Source organism: Peromyscus maniculatus, chromosome 4 (genome assembly GCF_049852395.1).
Source record: "Peromyscus maniculatus bairdii isolate BWxNUB_F1_BW_parent chromosome 4, HU_Pman_BW_mat_3.1, whole genome shotgun sequence".
NCBI classification, from domain to species: Eukaryota; Metazoa; Chordata; class Mammalia; order Rodentia; family Cricetidae; genus Peromyscus; species Peromyscus maniculatus.
In genome coordinates this window covers 61724508-61750102 of record NC_134855.1, presented here as the reverse complement: position 1 = coordinate 61750102, position 25595 = coordinate 61724508, and the positions used below count along the sequence as shown (strand labels likewise).

General features: G+C 35.5%; 1 protein-coding gene across 4 annotated transcripts in view; it reads left to right on the top strand.

Moving 5' to 3' along the window:
- Calcrl (calcitonin receptor like receptor) overlaps positions 1 to 25595 on the top strand; it is a 94757-nt gene that overhangs the window by 46854 nt on the left and 22308 nt on the right. For 2 of the 4 annotated variants that reach the window (XM_006989619.4, XM_076569777.1), the window contains 7 exons: positions 1894 to 1984; positions 2146 to 2252; positions 4353 to 4439; positions 6386 to 6527; positions 8901 to 9011; positions 9241 to 9353; positions 10728 to 10819. In XM_006989619.4, the coding sequence (XP_006989681.1) occupies positions 4386 to 4439; positions 6386 to 6527; positions 8901 to 9011; positions 9241 to 9353; positions 10728 to 10819 (512 nt within the window). In that variant the 5' untranslated portion in view covers positions 1894 to 1984; positions 2146 to 2252; positions 4353 to 4385. The remainder of the gene's footprint in view (positions 1 to 1893; positions 1985 to 2145; positions 2253 to 4352; positions 4440 to 6385; positions 6528 to 8900; positions 9012 to 9240; positions 9354 to 10727; positions 10820 to 25595) is intronic. The other 2 variants (XM_006989618.4, XM_006989620.4) reach the window with 1 other exon arrangement.

Sequence of the window (25595 nt, the reverse complement as noted above, 5' to 3'; positions counted from 1 at the left end):
TGATATTGCAGACAATCAATTCAAATTCAAATATAAATACTATGTAACTATAGATGATAGATGTGTGAGGCTGGTACCTAGATTTTTGTGTTGATGTGACTATAGTTGCTTGTGCATATCACGCATGTGTGTATGCATGTGCACAAGCAGGGATAAAATTGGGAAGCCTTCCAAACAAATTTGCTACGATCTGACCCTATACTGAAAGACAAGCTGGAGACAAAAGAGAATGAATTGAAAAAAATTAGAGTAACCAATCATAAAAAATTAGCTCATTAGATGCAAAACCTTAAGTCAGCTAATCATGTATTCAGCTTTGTAACCTTTTATTCAGTGTTCTTTATTCATTTATTAATCTTTGTGTTTCTGTGGCAGGGCCAAGCACTTGCATGGCATATGTGTGGAGGTCACAGGATTATTAGCAGTAGTTTATTCTTGCTTTCCTTCCTGTGGGTCATCAGGTCATGTGGGTACTCAGGTCATCAGGTCATGTGGGTATTCAGGTCATTAGGCTTGGTGGCAAGCACCTTTTCCTTCTGAGCCATGTTTCTGGCCCTCTTTTATTTATTTATTTTTTAGAAAATGATTCATTAATACTTAATTACAGCAGATACTCTGTAACCACCAAAAATAGAGGTTACAAATATAATTTTTACTGTTTTAGATATTAAACAAAAATAAATCATTTTCCCCATGGTTTGAACAATAAATGTTTCAAAATTAATCATTATTAACATGATACTTAAAGAAGGTAAAAATGAGATACAGCTACCCAAGTATAGAGAGATAAGAGATTTTATGAGCAGAATCTGTAAAGTTACACTCATGTTAATCTAACAAATCACTGTTGACGTCTTTGCTTCTCTGTAATAACAGCAGTACAGCATGGCTGGAAGCAGGTCAAAAGTCAGAACTGCCGGGGCTCCATGACTCATTAACTGGCTAACAATCCCAGGAAACCTGGAGTGCTCTGTACTGTCCCCAGGTCCAGATGAAATGAGTTATTTAGTGATGAATTTCAAATTGCTACAGTTTTGCGTTCCTTAACCAGGCATCTAAATAAGTTATTATTGCCGTGCTAAGAAGAGCTTAGAAAACTACATGGACCTTTACCCCTCTTTAATTCAAATGCATGTATTCCTCTCATTCCAAGAAAACTATTTTCTTCTGTTTTTTTCTTTTTTTTTTAATTGATTTTGGATGACTGAAGTTTCAGAAAACCATACCCATTGTTTTAAAGTAGAACAATTGAAAATACTTATAAAATCACATAAGAGTAATAAACACAGAAATATCTACTAACGTTATAAATACCTTAGGAAAATATATTAACAAACCAATGAAGAAAGAAAATGTAAATGCTAATTTTCAAAATCATTTTGTTTGTTTGTTTATTTGTTTTTTGTTTTGAGACAGAGTGTCCTGGCATAGCTCTGCTTGGCTTCAAACTCCCCATGTTGCCAGGCTTGCCTTGAACTCAGAAATCTGCCTGCCTCTGTCCTGGGATTAAACGTGTGTACCACCAGGCCTGGCAATATTTTCTTCGAAAATATAATCACTTTGAAAATTATTTACTTATAGGAAAAAGGAACATTTCTAGGCCAACTGTGTTCTTATTATATAATCCATTGTCTAAATTGAAAATTTACATTCAGTGACTAAACTGTCTTATAGTAACTCAAACATAATATAAACAAAGAATCTAAAAGTCAGGATAAAGACTGTCCTGTATTATCCTGTATAGGACCATTTCTGTAGTTCATTAAAAATTAGAGTAGCTCAAGAATGTATAATTTTAGTAGAGGTATTACTTAGAAAATTTCAGTTTATTATGGAAATAATTTTGTCTTGTTAACATCATATTACATTATTTTAAATCAATCCATATTTTAGGTCATGACCCTTGTAATTAAGAAGTTCTTGAAGACAATGTCGAATATGATCCAGGAGAAAATGTGATTTGAGTCTGGAGACAATTGTGCATGTAAGTATTTGGAAATTAGATTTTCCAGGGGTGAAATGTAACTAACAACTAAAATAACAACTTGCTAATTACTGAATTACAGAAACTTTGATTGGTGCTTTCTAGCCTAGCACACTATTTTTTTAAGATATGAGACTAATACAGTCCTTCCTGATTTTCAGATATACTTTTCTTAAGATCTTAAAAAGCAAGTCCAGGGTAGCTGATTGATAGAACAGAAACAATATTCAGAAGATTGTTCATGATTGAAAAAAGCATCTTCAGCTAGGTAGGTGCATCAGTGGGGGTGAATAGTGGAGCAAATTCAATCTAACAACCGATGGGGTCTCAATGCATGTCATAAAAAAAACCACAAAACATGGGGCCATGTGGAAAAGGGCCTCCTAATTTTATTCTGAAAATAGTTATATAATGAATGTCATGTCTTGCTTTCTAACAGAATCCAATCCAAGTTTATTGTTCAGTGGCAAATATCTACTGAAGATCTTTATTTCCTATGAAAAATCATAGTTACATTCTAATTTAAACGTGTATCATGTTCAGTGGCTATATCATGATAACCCAGGTGTTTAACACTAGTGTGTTAGAGTATATTATTAGGAAGTGAGCTTTAGGGGCTTCAGCCTAGCAGGGTCTGTCTCAGTATTCAGCTGGCCAGATGATGTTGGAGAGGCCATTTTCACCAGCATAGAATGTGATTTAACATTAGAAATATACTAATTTTGCTAATAATGTTCATAGCCTTATTTCAATAATGTAGATGACTTTGGGAGTCTTTTTATTTCCCGATTTAAAAGAATTAATTTCTGTGTTAACTACTTTTTTTTTTTTAAATCATTTTAACAAAATACCTGTCAGGAAACAATCTTAAAGGAAGAAGGTTTATTTTTTTCCTCATAGTTTGTCAAAGAAGTAATGACAGTAGGGATTTGAGCCATTTGTGTCTACAGGCAAGGAACAGACAGCAATGGATGCTCCCATTCAGCCTGCTTTGTCTTTTTTATTTAGTTCATGATCCCAGGTCACAAAATACTGCTGCCCACAGTTAATGTAGGGCTTCCCACATCAATTAACCCATCCAGATAATTCCTCACAGACATACCTAGAGGCTAACTTAAAAAAAAAAGATTTATTTATTTATTTATTTATTTATTCATCATTCATTTATTTACATTCCAGCTGTAGTTTCCTCTCACTCCTTCTCCACATCCCCTCTCTGTTCCCACCCCACAATCCACTCCTCCTCAGTTTCTGTTCAGGAACGGGCAGGTCTCCCATGAGTATCAACAAAACATGGCATATCAAGTTGCAGTAAGACTAAGCACCCCCCATGTATTAAGGGCTGGGCAAGGAGACCCAGTGTAAGGAGTAGGGTTCCAAAAGCCAGTAAAGAGTCAGAGACAGCCCCTTCTCCCACTGTTGGGAGTCCCACAAGAAGACCAACCTACAAAACTATCACATAAATGCACAGTACCAGGTCGGTCCCATGAGGGATTCCTGGTTGTTGCTTCAGTTCCCAGAGGCTAACTTAATGTGGATAGTTCCTCCCAGGTATACCTGGAGGCTAGGTGATTCAAAACACGTCCATTGATAATTGGTATTAACACAAATTTAATCACAATTTTCTACAGTGAAGAATTCTTTTCCTTCCTTCCTTCCTTCCTTCCTTCCTTCCTTCCTTCCTTCCTTCCTTCCTTCCTTCCTTCCTTCCTTCCTCCCTCCCTCCCTCCCTCCCTCCCTCCCTCCCTCCCTCTCTCTCTCTCTCTCTCTCTCTCTCTCTCTCTCTCTCTCTTTCTCTTTTTGGATAAACCAGTCCTGCCTGTCCTGGAACTCACTCTGTAGACCAGCCTGGCCTCGAACTCACAGAGATCTACCTGCCTCTGCCTCCTGAGTTAACTACCTGGCTTAAAACTTTATTTTTATGTTGTTTGAATGTTAATTTTCAAGAAATTTGCCTGAGAATAATTTTCTTCCTTAAATTGAAGTCAGGAAGTTTCAGATAAGTTTAATACTTATAGAAATAAAGATAAATTATATGTATATAATAAAATGTAAAAGATAGTCACATAAAGCTGATTATGTTTGTAGTTAAATAATTTTATTCCAATTTTGGTAAAGGCAAAGAAAGCAAGATACTTTCTAATTACACAAAAATATATATGCAAGATGTTTTCTTTATTTGTAAGTCAAATTAAACTAGAATATATTTCACTAAACTCTGTTATACTTTAAGCCATAATGTTCTCAATATTTGTATGACTACTAATCAAATCCTCAGACTTAGTGTGGAATTATAACAGATATTTTCTTTTGAAGCATATAATGATTTCATGAGTATTGAATTGCATTTATTTCATTTTTATCACAGTTTGAACACACAACATATTTCATTTGGACTCTAATGATGGAGAAAAAGTGTATGCTGTATTTTCTGTTTCTCTTGCCTTTTAATATGGTAAGCATTCATCCCACATATTTATCTCATTAGTTATGACTATGCTTTACTTACAATATATTAATCTAATTGATAAAAGTTAATAAATACAAGTAAAGTAGTTATTGAATGAGTAAGTTGATTTCATTTTTATATCCAAGTAACACAGCAATAATCCACATCTCTTTACTATTTTTTGTACTTTGAATTTTTATAACTAATATGGACTGTTGGGTTTTTGTAAGGAGGTTGGAAGATCAATGGATTCAAATGTACAAAACTTGTGTTAAAGTGGTAAAGTTAGGAAAACCCTGGGGTGACACTTTATAATAGTACAATTACACACAGCACATAAAATACATTTGGAGAGACACATGGATTCAGTTATTTGTTGGAAAAAATCCATATTCTAGTCTTAATTTTTTTCCACTAATTGATTGTCATATATTGATTGAAAAAAGTCTAGGAGACATGTATTGTATTTTGTGTTACTTTTCTCAATCATTCATTAATTCACTCATTCAAATAGATCTTAATGCTGAATTTGGGGCAAGTGTGTCTCCATGTGTGTGTTCATATCCATGTGTTTCTCTGCATATGTGAGTTAGAGATGTGAAGCCAGAAGTAAAGGCAGAGGATTATCAAGGCCAAAAGAGCTGCATGCCTCATGGTTTCACTTATTTGTAGTTATGTGTCCCTTCATCTGGCTTTCTGCATCAAATGAAAGCAATCAGGCTGCTCTTATTTTTTTGCATGGACGAGAAACCCAAAGACATAATCTCATCTAATTTTGTGCCAGCAAAGTATTTTCCTGTGGTGTTTCCTAGCAAAGCCCTCAAAAAGATTCAAATGAAGGGATTAAAACACACAGTACTGAAAACCTCAATGAGCAATATTCCATTTCTGTGAGTCCATGCACTGGAAAACGTCCCCAGGTCTAGAAGGAGGCCAGTGTCTGCACTTAGGAGATGTTACCTTGGGTAACTGACTAGACTTCATGGACAGAACTGTTTCTTCAGCTAATACCCTCAGTTCAGTGTGCCAGCAAGATACGTGGGCCAACCTGAGTTCCCTGCAGGCAATACTGGAGCATTTTACCAATCGAGTTAGTGTAATATAAGGGCCTGTGAGCCTTTCTCTTGAGTTCATCCATGGACAGTAGTGTGTAAATATATTTGAAATTATCATTACTCTGCTTATTTTCTACAAAGCTTTTCAGAAACATGGTTTTATGTGGTTTTTTGTTTTTTAAATATTGTCTTGGGATAGGATGGTAGCTCAATTTACAGTGCTGGCCTACGTGAGGCACTAGGTTCAACCCCCAACATTTAAAAGTAAAATCAAATGACTTAAAAATAGTCTCAACGTTCCAGAATTTCATTTATTTATTATGTCCCAGGGTAACTTCTGTATAAATCTCTATCAGGAAACTCAAACCTACCAGAAAATAACAGCCAATATTAGTGCTAATCAGGTAATGTGATGTCATCCAGTGAGGAAATTATTATTTTGATGTTACAAATGTACAAAATTTGATTATTTTCCATGTGATCGGTACTCCCTGATATCTGGATGCTATTTTCTACTGTTTTACAATATGAAAGAGAGTCTCGGTAGTAGTGATGGGTACCTTACCGGCATTCACAGAGCAGGTAAAAACACTGGGGGACTGTAAATACAGCTGTTGGCATTTCCGAACAAGTGTGGAGGCTGTGCTGTAGCTGGCCGACTACCACAGGCTTCGGCGAGTCAACGGCGCCTCTCAGGGCTGTCGTTGGCAGCAGCCTGAAGGCTATTTGAAACTGGACACGGTGAGAGTTTTAGACTATAGAAAGTGGCGAACACTACACACGGGGTTTTCCTCATGAGAGTCATTTAGCGAGCAAGCACCTCTCTGCTTTTGCTGTTTTCCACCGGGTCTCTAAGATTTCCACCATTCTAAAGGCATTGTTGCTTTCCTCCCTTAGACTCTCGTTACAGCGGAGCCAGAAGAAGAAATCCTGTATGGCTTTAACCAAACAGAGCTGGGAGTCACTAGAAACAAGATCATGACGGCTCAATATGAATGCTACCAAAAGATTATGCAAGATCCTATTCAACAGGCTGAAGGTAACCACTACTAATTCCAGGCTCACTTAGCACATATTTAAAAGAACTATTTATGTGGGCTCTTTACATCCATTAATTAAAAATTAATTAGTCATTTGTTTTCTAGTTATGTACAAATTTCATTATATATTTGTGAAGTGTGTTTTATGACATGATTCAACTCACTCTTTTTAGTAAAATTTAACAAAACATTTCATACACTGAATTTTCCAGAATTATCCCTTAGAAGGTGTAAGAATACTCAAAATATTAATCAATACTAGAATTAAAACAAGACAAGTCAATAATCATTAACCTTTGGTTCATGTAATTTGTAAATTTATCTTTTTAAAAAACACTTTGCATGATAGAACTTGTGTGTGGGTGATTTTTAAATAATACACATATGTTTATAGTAAATTTGGTAGCAAAGCTATCAAAGTCTAAATGTTTCTGTTTTCCTTAAGAAAACCCTTTGCCGTTAGTGCCATTCATGGAGGATCTTCCAAGCACCAGATCTCTGCCTTGATTCTGGATGTAGAAGATGAGTAACAAAAGTAGAGTTTCTATGCATATCCAAGCCCAAAAGAACTCCCTGGTTTAAGCTGGGAAGCCCAACGCAGAGTTAGTTTCAGTGACAGAGTACAAAACAGTGAGCCAAAGCAAAATGTGGACCCTTTAGATAATTCTGTTTTTTAAACTGTCAGGGAAAAGAAAGATTTCAAAACATTTAGAAAAAGAACCATTTATAATATACTTGCATGTAAATCAAATAAAGCAAAATGTATCTGTAATCAAAAAGAAATTTGCTTTTAAAAGAAAAAAACCTTTTTCACACTTAGCACCTTTAAACTTAATTGAAATGAACATTAATTTACTAATATTTTAAGAACTATTTATGTACTGGAGCTGCACATTTGTTATAGCAGTCAGAAAAGTATGTTTTGAAATTTTCCAAACAATTGTAAATGAATTATAAAGTATTTAAAACATTTGTATGCCAATTCTATGTCAACTGACATCATTTTATTCCATATCACTGCTTTATAATTATTGAATTAACCCCTTGAAAGTGATCTAGATAAAGGTTTAAGTACTAAAAGTTAATGCTGAACATTAGGAAATGATTTTTTGATTTCATAATAAAACAATTCTGTGATAAAATAGTTCAGGATCACTGCTTATTTTAACTCAGAACTTCACAATGCATTTTGCAATTTTCAAAAAAAAAATACACTAAAGGTAGACTAAATAACTATATATATTTTTAAATCTGAAATCCATTTGAACAAAGATATCTATCTCACTCTGACTCCATAGAACACAGTGGGGGAAAAAAAGACATTGTGCTGCATCGTGTTGCCCATGTAGAAGTGTATTATACACAGTGTTACAGTAGGAACTTGGACACGTTTAATATGATTTCTGAACCAGTAAGAATGCTTCTTGATAGATCACAAAATGTATTTTACCAGCTATATATGATTGTGAACATTTTAAAATTTATTTAAGATCACAAGAAAGAAAGCTGTGGTTGTCCTATTTGACTTTTCAAAGTTTGCAATTACTTAGTTTTAGGCCACCAGAATTATTATGGCTCCATTGGGGTTAAAATGATCACAAGATTGTTGCACAGATATGCTATTATTAACAGATATTTCATGCAGCAGTCAGTGTTCTACTGAATTCTGACAAATTCTAGATTGTTATAGATTTTTTAATTATATTTTTAGAACATTGTTGTAATATGCAATATGTATTATATAAGCTTCTTTATCTTCACATTGATGAAAATAAGATGATTATGGTTAAAATGTGAAAATAGTAATACTGACTAGAAGGTTTTTACTTCAGAAAATGCTCAAAAAAACTTTCCTTAAGAATACAGTTTCTAGGTGGGCAATGATGGCGGCACATGCCTTTAATTCTAGCACTCAGTAGGTCAAGGCAGGTGAATTTCTGTGAGTTTGAGGCCAGCCTGGTCTACAAAGCAAGTTCCAGGACAGCCAGGGCTGTTACACAAAGAAACACTGTCTTGAAAAACAAAAACAAATCAAAGAAAAAAAATTAACAGGGACGCTAATTAACAACTATCTCATAGCTAGATAAAATAGTCAAAGATACCCTGATTTATTGAACAATTGCTTTTGAAGAAATTGAATCTAATATTTATGCAGAGTCATTTCTAAATTTGGTTTGGATATTATTAATAATAATTCTTAATGGTTACTGTAATGATTACTTAGTGACGAAATCAGGCAATTGTTGTGGGCTTTATACATCTTCATTTCCAGGAGACTTTTTTATAACAAGGCACTGAGAAACCTTCCTTAAGAGTTTGTCTCCCTGGATAGCTCAGAGACTTAGTACCCTTTGTTTTCACTTCTCTCTAAGGCCTTTACTGCAACAGAACCTGGGATGGATGGCTATGCTGGAATGACGTTGCAGCGGGAACTGAATCGATGCAGTATTGCCCTGATTACTTTCAGGACTTTGATCCTTCAGGTATATGCTGGGATTTAATTACAGATTTTATTGCAATCTGTCTAGTGAACACTGTGTTTATTAAATGCATTCGGAACCTATCACAAACATAGTCTAGAAAGATTTGTAGTATATAAATATCTTGATGTTTAATGTTCTATTTCTGAATTCATTTAACCAAAGAAAAAAATTGAACAGAAGCTGTAGGTTTTTTAAACTCTTTTAATTTTTTTCCTTTTTAATATTAAAGAAAAGGTTACAAAGATCTGTGACCAAGATGGAAACTGGTTTAGACATCCGGATAGTAACAGAACATGGACAAATTACACTCTATGTAATAACAGCACACATGAAAAAGTGAAGGTATGTGACAACTGCGAGATGAAATTCGGTTTACATTTTTTAAAAAAAATTAAAGATTACTGGGGAAAAGTAGTCAATGTTCCATTCCACACTAAAACCACTTCCTAATATCATTTGAGAAGAACAATGAAAAAAAAAAATCTGTGGAAAAGCTGCTAGTAATTGTGTCCTTCCACTGGGGAAGTAATCCTGTTAGATAACAGTGTATTTACAAGTCACTGCCTCAGTATAGGGGTTTCAGATTTTTCCAAAGAAAATATAACTTAAAAGTGTAATATAATGGAAAGCTTTCATTTCCAGTGGAATTCTAGAATTACCTCAAAAACTGTCGGTAGGCAAATGGGATAAGCTCAGTGGGTTTTAAACCTCCACCTCCTCCTCAGTAGAAGGTGCTCATCCTAACTGGCTGTGGAGGACACTTTCAATCTTGTTCCTGCTTTGAAACTTAGAATTAAAGCCACGGTGAAGAACAGTACTCACAGAGTAAAGCTTGATTGAAATACTTTTATGTATTTTCAGTTTGTGTGTGTGTGTGTGTGTGTGTGTGTGTGTGTGTGTGTGTGTGTGTGATTAAAACTGTGAACACTGATATGTGTTTCCTGTTTTGGCACTTTATCTGCCCCATGGCCATGGACAAGAAATCCCTTGTGTGCTAAACAGGATAAGTGTACTTTCTTCCAGTGGCTTTCAGAAGACCAGTAGAGTGCAATCACTCAATAACTGCACGGTACCACTGGATTTATGTATCATGTACGCTCTGCCTACTCAGAGCCAAAACCTAAACCAAAACCAAAACCCAACCCAACCAACTAACCAACCAACCAACCAGCCAGCCAGCCAGCCAGCCAACCAACCAACCAACCCACCCTCTATAAATGTTAAAAGCAAATAGAAAAAGAAAGAAAATGAAAACTAAGAAGAAAATGTTAAAACACATTTCTATAGATCAAAGGATTTTTAAACTTTCCATATTAAGATCTGTCTCTCACCCTCAGATTCATGAAAAGAAATAGAAAAACTCAATAGGTAAAGAAAGCCTTATTAGGCGTTTAATTCTGAACAAACCAAATCTTGGGTATCAAGTGATTTTAAATAAAAAATTACTGATTTTATTATAGTATAAAATAGATCAGTAAATGCATTACCTCAAAGATTTAATATGTGACTTATGATTTCTTAAAAAGGACACATGACTCATAAGTATTTGATGTACTTCATTAACATGTTTTCAATGATTAATTGGGTTTCGAGCAAGTGATTATAAATCTATCAACATTTAAAAAAAAAATAAAATCTGTTAATTTGTATCTCAGCTAATACACAAATAGATTTTGGATACAGAATTCATTCTATTTTTTTATCACACAATTATAGACTGCACTGAATTTATTCTACCTAACTATAATTGGACATGGATTATCTATTGCATCCCTGCTCATATCTCTCATCATATTTTTTTATTTCAAGTAAGTATATTTAATTTTTTTTAAATTTGAAAACTGTGGTAAATTCAGGTTATGTGTATATTGAGCTCGTGTGCTGAAAAATGTACAAACTATATGTATATTTTCTGTATATTTGTATATTATTGTGTATAAACAATATTGAGTTTAATATTTAAATTGTGATGTTATTTTATTTTAGTTTCACGAAATAGGCAAGTTATTAATGAAATATCTCAATCCTAATTTTATAAAATTATAGGCATATAAAAATAAGACATATGCTTTGATCATGTTGGTTTAGAGGGCTGGTCTTGTTTTCTTGGTGTCCTCCATCCCCTCTGACTCTTACCTTCGTTCTACCTCCTCATCCCTAGGGTTCCCTGAGCCCTGAGGGGAGGGACTTAATGACGATATCCCATTTAGGGCTGACTGTTCTAAGGTCTCTCATTCTCTGCATAATGTCTGGCTATGGGTCTCTATATTTATTCCCATCTGCTGCAGGCAGAAGCTTCTCTGATGATGGCTGAGCAAGACAATGATCTATGAGTATAACAGAGTGTCATTAGGAGTCATTTTCTTTCTTTTTTTTTTCCCGAACAGTAGTACTTGGTTTTGCCCTAGGTCTCTGGGCTATCTGGTCTTAAGTTCACAGTGTCAGGTATGGGTTCCATCTCATGGAGGGGGCCTTAAGTCAAATCAGACATTGGTTCGTTACTCCCAGAATTTTTGTGCTATCACTGACCTAGCATATTGTATGCACAGGCTGGAATACCACTGTAGATCATATGGATGTGTTGATGTTTGCATTTCTCTTTTGGTAGCATGCAGAGTGCTTTCCTGTACCAAAGAGGCAGGAACATAGGGATGAAGTCTTTATGTAGTCACTAGCTTGACTTGTCTATGTTCAGTGAGTTGTGTAAGTGTTTGTCTTCAGCAATGGGCCTTTCTGTCAGTTTGTGGAGAGCAATCCATAGTCTTGGCAACAACCTGGGTTGTTTCTGGTTCCCATGGGACTCCTTTGGCCAACAACTCAATTTGGTGTAACACAATCCTGTCACTGGAAGCTTCATTTGTTGACAAGAGATGGATAGATAGGGCTGTCTCCCCCATTTTTTGGCAATTTGGTTTGGATTGCCTTCATGTATGTATATATTTTGGGAAATTTCTACTCTATTAGATTTCCTTACTAGCCCTCAAATGACCCTTAATTTTTAACTATCTCTCCCCATATTCCCTTCTTCTCCCCCCTCTTCCACCCTCCCTCCCCAATTGATCCTCCCATTCCAGATCCCCCATTTGGCCATGACTATCTATTTTCCCTTTCTAATGAGATTTATCTCCCCACCAGTCCCTTACTCTACACTTACTCTCTGTGATTCTATGAATTGTCTCTTGGTTATCATTGACTTAACAGCTAATATCCACCTATAAGTGAATACATACCACATTTGTCTTTCTGAGTCCAGGGTACTTCACTCAGGATGACTTTTTTCTAGTTCCACACTTTTTCCTTTTACCTGCAAATTTTATGATTTCATTTTTGTTTCAGTGACTGAGTAATACCCCATTGTGTAAATGTACCACATTTTCTTTAGCTATTCTGTTGAGAGACAACTAGACTGTTTCCAATTTCTGGCTACTACCAATTCAGCTGCAATGAACATGGTTGAGCAAGTGTCTCTGTAGGAAGATGAAGCATCCTTTGGGTATATGTCCTACAGTGGTGTAACTGGATCTTGAGGTAGATAGATTCCCATCTTCCTGAGGAACCACCAAACTCATTTCCACAGTGGCTGAACTTTTCATGCATATATGGGTGCTGTGTACGATGGGCATGTCTGGTGTGCATAGGGTTCAGAAGAGGCATTGGATCCCCACAAATTGGAGTTACAGACACTTATGAACCAGTATGTGGGTCTGGGAATTTAACCTGGGTCCTCTGCAAGACCAGCCAATGTTCTTCACCACTGATCTAACTCTCTAGCCCATTTTTACAATAAATTTTTAGTTTTATTATGCAAATATTTTATCTTTTTTAAAGCCTTGACATTTCTTGGTCAAAGATACATGTTTTTGTGTTTCATGAACTATATCTATCCAAAAGTCTCCTAAAAACAACATTTTTAGATCATGTTCATAACATCCAACACTTCCAAACTTAAGACCGGTTTCTTACAGAGTGATCTTCACTGACAATCTCTCCAGAAATTCAGTTACATTCATCAGAAATTCAGCAGTAATTTGAGAGTCCATTCTCTTTTTATTCCTTCTCTTTTTAAAATTTTATTTTATAATTTAATTTAATTTTACATGTTAGTCACAGATTCCCTTGTCCTCCCGCCTCCCCGCCTCCTCTTCCCCCCCAGCCCACCCCCCATTCCCATCTCCTTCAGGGCAAAGACTCCCCTGGGGATTGAGTTTAACCTGGTAGATTCAGTTCAGGCAGGTCCAGTCCCCTCCTCCCAGGCTGAGCTAAGTGTCCCTGCATAAGCCCCAGGTTCCAAACAGCCAGCTCATGCACTGAGGACAGGTCCCGGTCCCACTGCCTGGATGCCTCCCAAACAGTTCAAGCTAATCAACTGTCTCACTTAATCCAGTTTGCATCATCTCTTTTTCATCAGGGACTCGCTGTGTAGCCATTGCTGGCTTGAATGTAGACTAGGCTAGTTTCAAACTCAGAGATCTGCCTACCTCTACCTCCCAAATGCTGGCATTAAAGATGTGCTCCATCACCCCCAGCTGCTAGTTAGCAGCTTTTAAATCAGCTCTCTTTATTCACCTGTAGGATAATCTTAAAAAATCTGTATCAAATACAGACCTCACTTGTCATTCTCTGCTTAAAAGTATTAGATTGCTTTTTACTGTACTTTATGTAAACACAAAACTATCAATGAGTCTTGCCTATCATTTTCTCCACCTCCTAACTTGATTAAATGTTTCATAACTTGATTATTTCCTCAGCGGACTCTTCCTGAATTCCTTACTGAAACTGTAACTAATTACAGTGGACATGGTGTAAAAATTTGAAAGCATTTGAGAGATAACAATCTCTTTAAATTAAAAACCATTCCAGCTGAGACTCTTCAGATTAAACTGTCTCTATTTTTCATGTAACAAGCCAAAACATCCCAGGACATTAAATTTCTGAAGGCGATAAAGTTAATAGCAATTACATTGCATTCCAAAACCAGTAGTAAGAAAGAAAACAATGGTCTCCTGGAATTCTACGTCATGTGCCTTCATGCAATTCTGATTTAGCAAAGTATCAGTAAAATACCCACCAAGTAAAAAGCAAAATTAATGCTCCTTCCCCATGTGAAAAAAATGTAAGAGTTAATAAAATAAAGGCTCACTGGGCATATGAGGTACGTGAGGCCGCCAAGGCAAACAACGCTGAAGCCAAACTGGACCACGGAAAGTATAGCATCAGTCTGAATCTCTAATCAGACTGCTCATTCATTCAGTTCTCAAAGGAGAAAACACTCTCATAATAAATGGGTTATCAAGGAGGTTGAGAAATTAAAGCAAACAATATCTATTTTTGATTATATCATAAAAGGACAAAGAATGTTAAGTCATAAAGGACTAAGATGTACAGCGATAGAACATAAAACATCATGAGTACAAATAACTATAATTAGGAATAGAGTTTGTACAGTAACAAAGAGGAGAAAATACATGGCTTAATTAAAAAAAAACCTTTTAATAGCTAAACAAAACGTAGTGAACATCTAGTTATCAATAGACCTCATTGTCACTCAGAGTTTTCAAGGAGAAATCGTACACTATAATCACTCAAGAATGTTGACGTGGTTGGTCAGAGAAATGGCTTAGTCAGAAAAATGCTCTCTACATAAGCACAAGGACTTGAGTTTGGATCTTCAGCATCCATGTGAAGAGCTGGGAGCAGGAAACTGGGGTCTGTAATTCCAGTCAGTGCTGGGGAGGTAGGGAAAGGACCCTTTGATCCTGCTGGCCAGCTAGTCTAGCCAAATTGGCAAGCTCCAGTTTCAATAGGACATACTGTTTTAAAAGTAATTGAGAGAGTGATTGAAGAAGATGTCTGGTGTCAACTGGTGGCCTCCACACACACACACACACACACACACACACACACACACACACACATATACTTGTGCATGTTCCCACACACGTACGACATGCTAAACCCATTCATACACACAAAAGAATATTATATAGTCGTTTTTTCCTGTTTTGGGTTTATAGCTGTGCCTGAAGACTTATAATGTTCTTTCAAAGCTTAAGAATTTTTTAATGGAGATGTAATTTGAATTAGAATGAGTTATCTTTAAGTTAAAATATATAACATCAAAGAAACTGGTACTTGTGAAAGTATTTTGCATACAAAAGAAATTTATGTTGGCAAACTATCATTGATATGAATTTCTGGCTTAGGGTTTTGATGATGTCTCTATTTATATGTTTTATTCTAAAAACAAAAGCCATTCAACTAATATTTAAAGGTTAAGACTGAAAACCTCCAAACTATTTATCTATGGAAACCACCTTTTCAAAGATAAACTCATATTTCTCTGAAAAACATTAGTTTCAAAGAAACAATAGACAGATACAAACCTCATTTCCCAAAAGGCCAGAAATTTCATATTGTCCTAAATACTGTCCTCATGCCCATTATGTTAAGTCATAAAAGATTAAAATATACAGTGTTAGAAACATAATCCCTTGAGTCCAAATGATTAGGAATAGAGTTGGAATAATAAGAAAGGAGAAGAAGCTGGTGGTGTTGGCACATGCCTTTTATCCAGTACCTGGGAGGCAGAGGTAGGATATTTGAGTTTGAGGCCAGCTTGGTCTACAGAGAGAGTTCCACAACTGCCAGGACTACACCGAGGAAACCCTGTCACAGACAAAACGAAATTATGTGGCTTAATTAAAAAAAATTCTAGGAAAAAGAAATTAAATATCCATATATAAAAAATACAACTGTTTGTTATTTGCTAACATCTGTGCTCTTAAAAGTAATTGTATAGTGCCACACAATTGAAACCTTCTTAAATTTAATGAGTTACTCATCAATTTAAGAAATTTGGTTCTTGGCCTCTACAAAAAATATTAAAGGACTGCAAATAATTACCTTGCTTATACCTAATATTTATACTAAAATTACAATAAGCTGTTTATTATACTGAACGTTATAAAAAAAATCATCAATCATCTTTTAATTGTGTTAGTATGACAGGCACACATTTGAATCTGGATACAATTTTAACAAATGGGGCAAGATGGTATTTTTTTTTTTTTCAAGACAGGGTTTCTCTGTGTAGCTTTTCGCCTTTCCTGGATCTCTCTCTGTAGCCCAGGCTGGCCTTGAACTCACAGTGATCTGCCTGCCTCTTGCCTCCCGAGTGCTGGGATTAAAGGCGTGTGCCACCACTACCGGGCGCAAGACAGTGTTTAAAAGCATGGGATATATTTTAATCTCGATATCAACACTTATTAATAGAGTGTGCTTTGTCTAATTCTGGTTTTAAGTAAGCTCGATGTTTTCTTTGTCTAAAGTGAGCCACCATGTTTTAAATGGACTATTGTGTAACAGCACTTTTCCAGGTGCCTTATTTGGTCTAAACTTCTTCTGGGTATTTGGGCTGGTTTCTGCCTTTTCCAGGAAGCTGGTCTGCCCTCAGAGTCTTCTTTGCTGCTTGTCTTCTCTGAAGTTTGGCTTCATTTTTTCTGAGAGAAACTCTCAACTTTCATTGCTTACTCAGTCATGGAGGGGTTCTAGTGAATATGGTCCTCAGGAACTTCCTGAGGCCATTTTGAGTTGCTTACCTTTCTTCTTGAGGAGCTTCCCTCAAGATGGAATATTTCCATCTTGTAGGAAGCTTTTACACGTCATCAACTCACACAGTATCTAGCATTTATGAACTGCTCAGAAAATGGTAAGATAACAATTCACTGAGGAACATAGGCTAATTCCATTTATATAGTTACCCAGCATTATCCCCGTGTTAATAGTCAAACAGTTTTTAAACGTATTAATGTAGACCTATAAAGAACTATAGGAATATGCAGGAAGAAAGAAAGATTCATCTGACTCATGAATCAGGGATTTGTGATATGATAGTGTCAATGAAAAGCTTTTGTTTTGGTGAACAGAATTTCAACAGGTAGAAATTGTAAACTAGAAGCCAGGAAAATATTATTTAGGCTAACTCTTAACTTTCTTTATTTCCCAGTAAAGAATTAACTTTCCTACGTCCTGCTCAATTTATAATCTTTCTACTTGACTTATTTTATTTGACTTGAATATTCTTGAATTACAGATAGTTTGAACAGAAAGAAACAAAACTACGAACCATTTCCTTTGTTATTATACAGGCCTTGAGTGAAATACAGCAAATGCTCAAGTCGGAACTCATACGGCATTTTGAATACCCTTTTTATGTGTAGACATTATTACAGGACAGATGTATCAGAGCATGGAGCAATTTCTCTTGTTTCTCTGATGCTCTTTCACATGCTTGTCATGCAGATGACATTACCACCTACATGACAGTTTTGTGCTTAGGGCTATTATAATATCAGTTTTATCACTGAGATGCAATGCTGAGTAGTATCTTATTACAACCAAATGTTCCCAGTTGTGGATGTTGCTATCACTTTTCATTAAAAGTCTATTAAAAGTTCTCAGTTTAGCTACTTAGTCCCAGTAAGTATACTATAAGGTCCTTTGTAGCTAGAGTTTTCCTGCCTTGCCCACAGTCAGGACAAATCTCTGTCACCCGCCAGTCCCACAGCCGCTCAGACCCAACCAAGTAAACACAGAGACTTATATTGCTTACAAACTGTATGGCCGTGGCAGGCTTCTTGTTAACTGTTCTTATATCTTAAAGTAACGCATTTCTACAAATCTATACCTTGCCACGTGGCTCGTGGCTTACCAGCATCTTCACATGCTGCTTGTCCTGGCAGTGGCTGGCAGCGTCTCCTTCTGCCTTCCTGTTCTTTTATTTCTCCTCTGTTAGTCCCGCCTATACTTCCTGCCTAGCCACGACCAATCAGGTTTTATTTATTGACCAATCAGAGCAACTTGACATACAGACCATCCCCCAGTACAGCCAAGTGCAGACCATCTCAGACACCTGCACTCAGGCCCATGGTCCTAATCATCCTCTATGCAAACCTGCTGGGTAACGCCACAAGGAACCCAAGAAGGGCTCCCACAGGACATACATTAACATCCCACAGCAGTCCTTAGAACAAAAGTTAAAAAGTAAAACTTTTAGCTTTATATGTGCCATATGTAGAAGGTTAATTGTCATAATGTCCATGTAAATGAAAGCAAATACGGAATGGTTTGGTGAATTGGAATAAGGATTTCAGAAAAAAAAAATAACGATGGTTAGAATTGTGCTGAGACATGAGAAAGCATCCCCACAAATAAATAATACCTGATAAAAATGATATAAAACACCACAGAATTAGCTTCAGGAGGGCAGAAACCATTTCTATTTTGTTTCTTCACACATCTTAGGCCTTGGAACAGTATCTTGCATGAAATTAGCATTCTATGAACTTTTGAAGAATGAAGACATAAAGGCTTTTACTTTTCATCCAGGACTTGTCTATATCTTACCTCTAACCTCCAACAAATTCCTTGAGGTTTTCCAGGCTTCATTGTCTCCATCAAGAAAGAAAGCAATTAGATCAGGACTCTGAATTCTGATCTGTAGAAGTATCCAAGTAAAATAAGATGGCAGACTGCAGATAAATCAAAGAAAGTCTGAGCACCTCAGAAATTCCTTCATTTAAATGCTGCATGAAGCATGTTCATAGACTGTCAGGGATGATAGAAATTACTAATTTCATGCCAAGTAACCTGGAAACAATTTCTAGAGGAGCTGATGCTTCAGATAAAATCTTTGTGTGTGTGAAAAATCCATCCACATATTCCTTCTGCCTCTCAACCCCGTTCCTCTTATTGCAGTCTTCTTCAGTTAGTCTTTGGTACAGGAAACTCTTTTTCCCCACTCTGGTAGTCAAGGGTCACTGATCCGCCCTCATAAAAACCAAGAACGATACAAAATGTTGATTTAGGGTACTGTTTGTTATTTTTTGCTTAGAAAGGGAAGACAACGGTCTACTACTCATCCATGCTTTAAATTAGAAACAGAGAACATGAAATGCTGTTCACAAGATAGATTTGTTTTATATTAGAGCCAATTAAAGTAAAGAATCAGAGCAGGAGGTTAAAAGAAAGAGAACAGAAAGGGTGGGGGAGACACAGAGCCATAACTTTAGGTTTGCCAAGCCCTCAGAGGCAATGACTTACTCATAATAATCATTGGAAAAACAAAGCAGAACCCTTTCGATAAAAAATAAATAAACTTTACTGGGATTAGTTACAAATTATGTTTTAATTACTGTACAAAACTGAAAGCATAGCAAATGTGCATCTTCCTTTCAACTCAGATAAAAGGCTTCATCTGCTTGCACATAAAAGGGAGTGTGCAGCATGTATCTGACTTGTCAGGGAAGGCATGGTTCATTTTCTTTTCTACTTTTTTCTATTTGTTTTGACTTCTTGAAAGGACATCTTTGTTTGTTAAAATTTCTTTGCTGAAATTTTAGATGCTAATTCCAACTTCTTTTAAAGCAAGTTGCATATTTTCGAGCATGTAGAAATTATCTTTCTAGGTTATTGACATAAATCTCAAATAAAATGCAGCAAGAAAATGATCCCGTTGTTAAGTCAAGCATTCTCAATTTAGTGAGGTAGTCTCATAGTGCTTATGCATAAACTTTGTACTTATGTGTTTCAAGACAAATGACCCAAACTCTCACCTTGTTCCCATGTCAAATCTGAATATTATTAGTCAGTGTTATGAACATCTGTTTTATTTGTCTTCATATTTCTCTTGAATTAAAGCAGGTATAGTTTTTCCTGATAGCTATAATTTTTTCAGACATTATATAAAATTTGGCCTTTAAGGTAGCTAAGAATCAAAGGAATTCTATATTGAGTATTGTTCTACAAATCTGTCAGATAAACTTGTCTGGGAAACCAGAGTGATCTCTTAAAAGTGGCTCATTTAAAACCTTGCTTTTGATCTGTCAGTACTTTGACAAGGGTTGAGTTCACAATCATCTAGAACTGCTCAAAATGTCAAAACCGACTTACCACATCATTGCTTTTCAAACTCTTGTGAGCCATTTGTTTTTTTCCAAGTTTTATGTCCTTAGGTTCCGAAGTATGTTATGTCATATGTATGCATCCTAGGCTACCTCTAGTTTAACACTGCATACTGTTTACCTAAATATGCTTTTCTTAGTCTTGTTTGTCATATCATACTCAGTCTATCTCCAAGCTGTAGTTTAATCAGTGTATTGAAAACTGTGTTCCTCATACTGAAAGTTGTGTGAGTTAAAACCATTTCCATTACATAATATGAGTTGTAGTTGGAAAAAAAATCTTAAACATATATACTGAATTATGTGATAAAATTGCATTTCCATATTAAAGTATTAGATTTGAATAAGGGCAAGGTAGGGCAAGAAGTAATGAAATTTGCTCAGTAAAAACCATTTCCACTCTAAGATAACTGTTGTTAGTGGCTGATTGAGGAGAGTGTCATATATGGAAATGAAAGTAACCCATTACAGAATTAGGATTCTTTTAAGAAATAATTGTTTAATTTGAAGCTACATATATATGTTAAAGATAAATGTTTATTGATGTTTTATAACTATTAACTTATTCATAAGTATATTTTATGTAGTTTCTTGAAAAAATTAAACCAAAAGTGCTATTTAAATATGTCTAAATTAAAATAGTATAGAATGACACAAAAATATTTTAACTAACCTGGTAAACTATTGTTTGGCATAAAACTATATAGCATTTAAATGTATTAAAATCCATAGTATAAAGAGAACATATAATAAGAGCCATTTAATCCACACACACAGATGTGACTATATATGAGAACTCAAAGTAAACCCCCCTCAGAAATGTATCATCCTTTTAGTAGTCAGGAAATACAAAGACATTGAGTGACTAGAAACTGTACTGTACACTTGCTGGTGGGGTAGTCAGATGTTAAAAACTGAGATCTTAAAGTAGATGAGAATAATTAGAAAAATAGACTACATACACACACATAAACCATATATGTATGTGTATATACATATATATCCATTAGAAAGCAGAAAAATACACATAACAATTGACTGCAATGTCACAGAATAAAGAAAATATTTTCCAGTTATTCTCTTATTAATTTCCCCCACCTGTAGAAAGGTACAATGCTACGTTATGCTGTCACCCTCTGGTCCTCTTCCTCCTCAAAACACCAAGTTCATCACTTTAACTCAGGGCATCTTCTCTACTTAAAATCCATGTCCCCACTATCCTCTCTTGACTGGGTCTGTCCTGAGAATGCCTTTCACTCTGATCATAGCCTTTGAATATTTTTTTTAAAAGAGCACAAGTATTAAGAAGGATGTCACATGTCTGTTTGCTCCCCACTGTGATAAAAATAACTTATTAGGGTCTTGATCTGAGCAGTTCACAACTCTTTCTCCAGAATCTAGAAACACTGGCCAGCAGATAACTATAAACAACAAATAGTAACTAATTGAATAATAAAATAAACAAACCCTCATTGCTTCCTCAAGACTTTTCTGTTCAATGGGTCATCTATTAGATGTCTGACCTTGAACAACCTTCTTCAGTTTTATTAAAAGATAATGATATCTTAAGGGGTTGTTAAGATAATGACTCTAGCTTGCCTGAGATATATTAAAGACTCAATAAAGGGTGGCTGCTGTCTTACGAATTTTACCTCTAAACAAAACTGTTTGTTTTTGGAGTGTAAGAACCGCAAACATTCAAAAGATTGTTTTCTCATGGTTTCCTGCCCACTAGAAGACAAGGGAAAGCACTGTATGACATAGTTCACAGATAGGAAGATCTCAGCTGGCCCCATGAAAACACAGCTGCTCCCTACACAGCCCTGACTCACCTGTGGGTGTTGAAGAGGCAGCCCTGAAGGGCAAGGATGGGGAAGGAAAGAGCGTGACGGCAGGGGTTTTTATTGAGCATTCTATGAAAATAAACACACATCTTTTAATGTGTCTAGATGATCACAAGTAGCTGTTGTTAGAGATTATTTATACTCTTGTCATAAATAATAAGATGTTTTGATCAGTGCAAATCAGTTCAATAGACAAATGGTCAAAATATAAACCCTCTTTTTGGTGTATTAATTGTTTTCTGCCTATTATTTCTGCTGTTTGATTTCTCTGCTTATTATCTCTGCTAGTGTTTGATTTGGAATGAACTGCCCTTTCAAATACATGGCCAGTGATTTAATGGGAAGTGATCTGAGCAGTCAGTTATTTAGTTAGATGAATCAGAATAAGAAAGTGGTGCTCTATAGACAGTTATATCACTGTGCTCCATTCTTCTATACTTTATGCTGTTCATCATTAATACTGAGAAAAGTAGCTTAAAAAATTCTCTTCTCACAGCAAACCCAAATGGAAAATTAAGGCAAGATCCTTGACCACATTATCTGCAGAATTTTGAAGATGCAACAGCAGAATTGGGGTCACCATGATAGTAAACACAGTGGTTTGGAGATACTTGTAGAGAGTAGAATTCTGTTGGAAAAGAATTTAGGTGTTTGATCAATTGAGTTTTCATCATATTGAAATTATTTTCTGATTGTTGAATTGCTGCGATTGTAACAAAAACGTGATAGGTTTTTAATTCCTTTGTTGGGCCACATAAAACATGTTTGTTTCACTATTGAAACAGTTTAAAATCACTGAGATACAACCATCTGTAATGAGATCTGGTGCCCTCTTCTGTATACATAATAAATAAATAAATAAATAAATAAATAAATAAATAAATCTTTTAAAAAAATCACTGAGATAGAATTCGATGCTCTCTTACTATTGTGTCAGGAAACCATTGACTGCATAATTAAAATGAACCGTGTGCTAATAGCGCTAAAGATAATAATTAACATTTATAAGTGTTCCCTGATCACATATATGATCAACATGTCATGGTTGATCATACTTAACCTTCAAGGCAATCATATAATGATCCCTCTAGTATAGCTAAGGAGTCTGAGAATTAGAGATGTTAGAAACTTGTTCAAATGCGTGTTGTGAGGAAGGGCTCAGGCTTCGAAAGCCCAGTCAGGACCGAGTGTGCTGACTTGATGCCATCTGTAGAAAATTGTTCCAAAAGAGAGCTGCAGTGGCCCCTATTAGAATGGTGTTATTGGCATACTTGTACCAGTTGCCTGTGCAACTCTGCTTACTAAAAATTATGTCCTGAAATGATTTTCTAAAATAATTATCAGAAAAGAATATGAAGTGGAGACAATACAGACTCATTAACCACATTTTTTATTCTGTGATTATGCTAAAATAGAAAGGGTAGTTAGTTCAAGAAAGCAGCAAGATTTTTTTTTTGCAAAGTATTTCCAAGGAAAATAACTAGTTGCTTTTAGTATTTGAGTAAAGTAATAATTTGGAGTAGGTAAAAAATTGGACATAGATTAATAATTAAAAATATTTCTAACCAGGCATGGTGGTGCATGTCTTTTGTTCTTTCTTTTTCTTTATTCTTCTCTCATAAAATACATCTTCCCCATCCTCCCTCCTCTCCCGTCTCTCCCAGATCCACTGCTCCTCCATTTCCTTTCAGAAAAATTAGGCCTCCCTGTGATATCAATCAGATCACAAATTCCAGCACTTTAGAGGCAGAAGCAGAGGCATGTGAGTATCTGTGAGTTTGAGGCCACCCTGAGCTACATGACAAGATCGAAGCCAGCTAGGACTACATAGGGAGACCTCATCTCAAACAAACAAACAAACAAAAAAGTCGTTAGCTGTGGAAGAGGATTTGTCCAGCACATACAAAGCCTTGAGTTGCAGTCCTCAGGACAAATTTTATATGTATATATCTCAAAATTTTATCATGTTTCTTTAAGTAAATCATTTGTTTAATACTTTGATTTAATAATTTTACTTACAAGTTGATTTTTATCTGCGCCAATCTGCTTACACGTATTAATGTGTGTGTTTCGAAGGAAACAATAGGAATCACTGTCTAAATTTGAGACATTGTTATCACTAGACCTTGATGGAATCCATATGTCAGATAGCATCTGTCCACATTGTTTAATCTGTGCAGTGCCTAGAGGCAGAAATGGAGGAAACTAAAGCAACAGACCAACGTTTTAGACAGTGCAGTATGTTTTCACAGCATAGAGTGAACTGATTTGGCAGTGGTCTTGTTTATTCTAACAGTCTTGACAGCTCAGCTGAATGTCAGGATCGCTAAAACAGAGATCGGTGGCTTGAGTTATGTAGGCCTGATACTCAGTTACATCTTCAGAAGACAATATTTACCAGCTGCTCATTGCTAAGTCTTCACCATTTAAGACAGATTGGGGAAGGGGCAATCAATGAAAAGGAAATTTATGAGGGGAACGGACATGTGGGTTGTTAGTATAGGAAAGGGCAGGATGTTTACATGTACAAAGGGAAGTCTAAACATTTTAAAGTATGGTTAACACTTTAATTTCTTCCAATCTTTTCCCATGAGCATATCATTAATATCAAGTTACAATTATCTTTTAACATCATATTTTTATTTATTTTTGAATTTCATATATGTATATCATGTATTAACTGATATAATTATAAATGTATTTTGATGGATTGCAGATGCTTGCAAACACCTGCTGTTAAATGACTGCTTTATCTACACTCAGTGGTTATTTTAAGAGCTATCTCATCATTACTCTTTTATAAATCTTCACTAATAGCATCCAGCATGTATTGGCAACCTGTAAATAGTAGTTTGGGTTATATTGACTTCCTCATTCTTTGAAACAGTAAAGGTATATATAGAATCACAGAGCTACATACATTTCATAAGGAAAATAGTCCTTAAAAACTTCGTATTTTTAAACATAGAAAACATTGATACCCATCCTAATTCCAAATTTTGATATTCTGTTTCTTAATGTAAAGGGAAATGACAAAATTATACTAAATCTTTAACTTGAAAGTAGAAGTCTTGGAACTATATAGGGTGGTTTCTCAAGAAAGACTATTTGATTAGTTTCAGTAAAATACATATGAGGTTTTATTTTCTCGAATGAAATGATGTATCATGCATTCCTACACACGTGCTTAACTTTGCCAGTCAGCAGTCAGCTTCATGTAGGTTTCATTGTATTATCATTACCGGGAACCCCAAATAAAACCACTCAATTGCTTCTGAGGGAATCTGTGCTGGAATTTTCCCTTAATGTGGGCAAGGTAGTCATGTACAAAAAAAAAAAAAAAATCTAAGCTTGCCTGTGGATTACATCTGAAAAGCTGCTTCACTCAGCTGTTATGACACCTTTTCTGAAACCTACTCTATATGAACGACTCAGAGCCAGTTCCCCTTTGTTTTATACAAATGATAAAAGGTCAACTTCTTTTTATATCTTAAGGGTATTTGAGGCAACCAGAAAAATAATCAACAATACTGAACAATCATCAATGATTTCTAATTTTCGTCAATGCAGCTAGTCTAAATGTAATTATATTTCCTATGACTCATTAATATGAATATAGTCATTACCACCCCAACAAAATATACTTGTATGTAAGCAAAGCAGACCATGTAGTGTAACTAGAAGCATTTTATCTGCGTCAGAGTCTCAGATAAATTGAAGTATTCAAGTTCATTATCAACATGTTTTTGACTATGTAATTTCCCTGAATCTCAATTTCT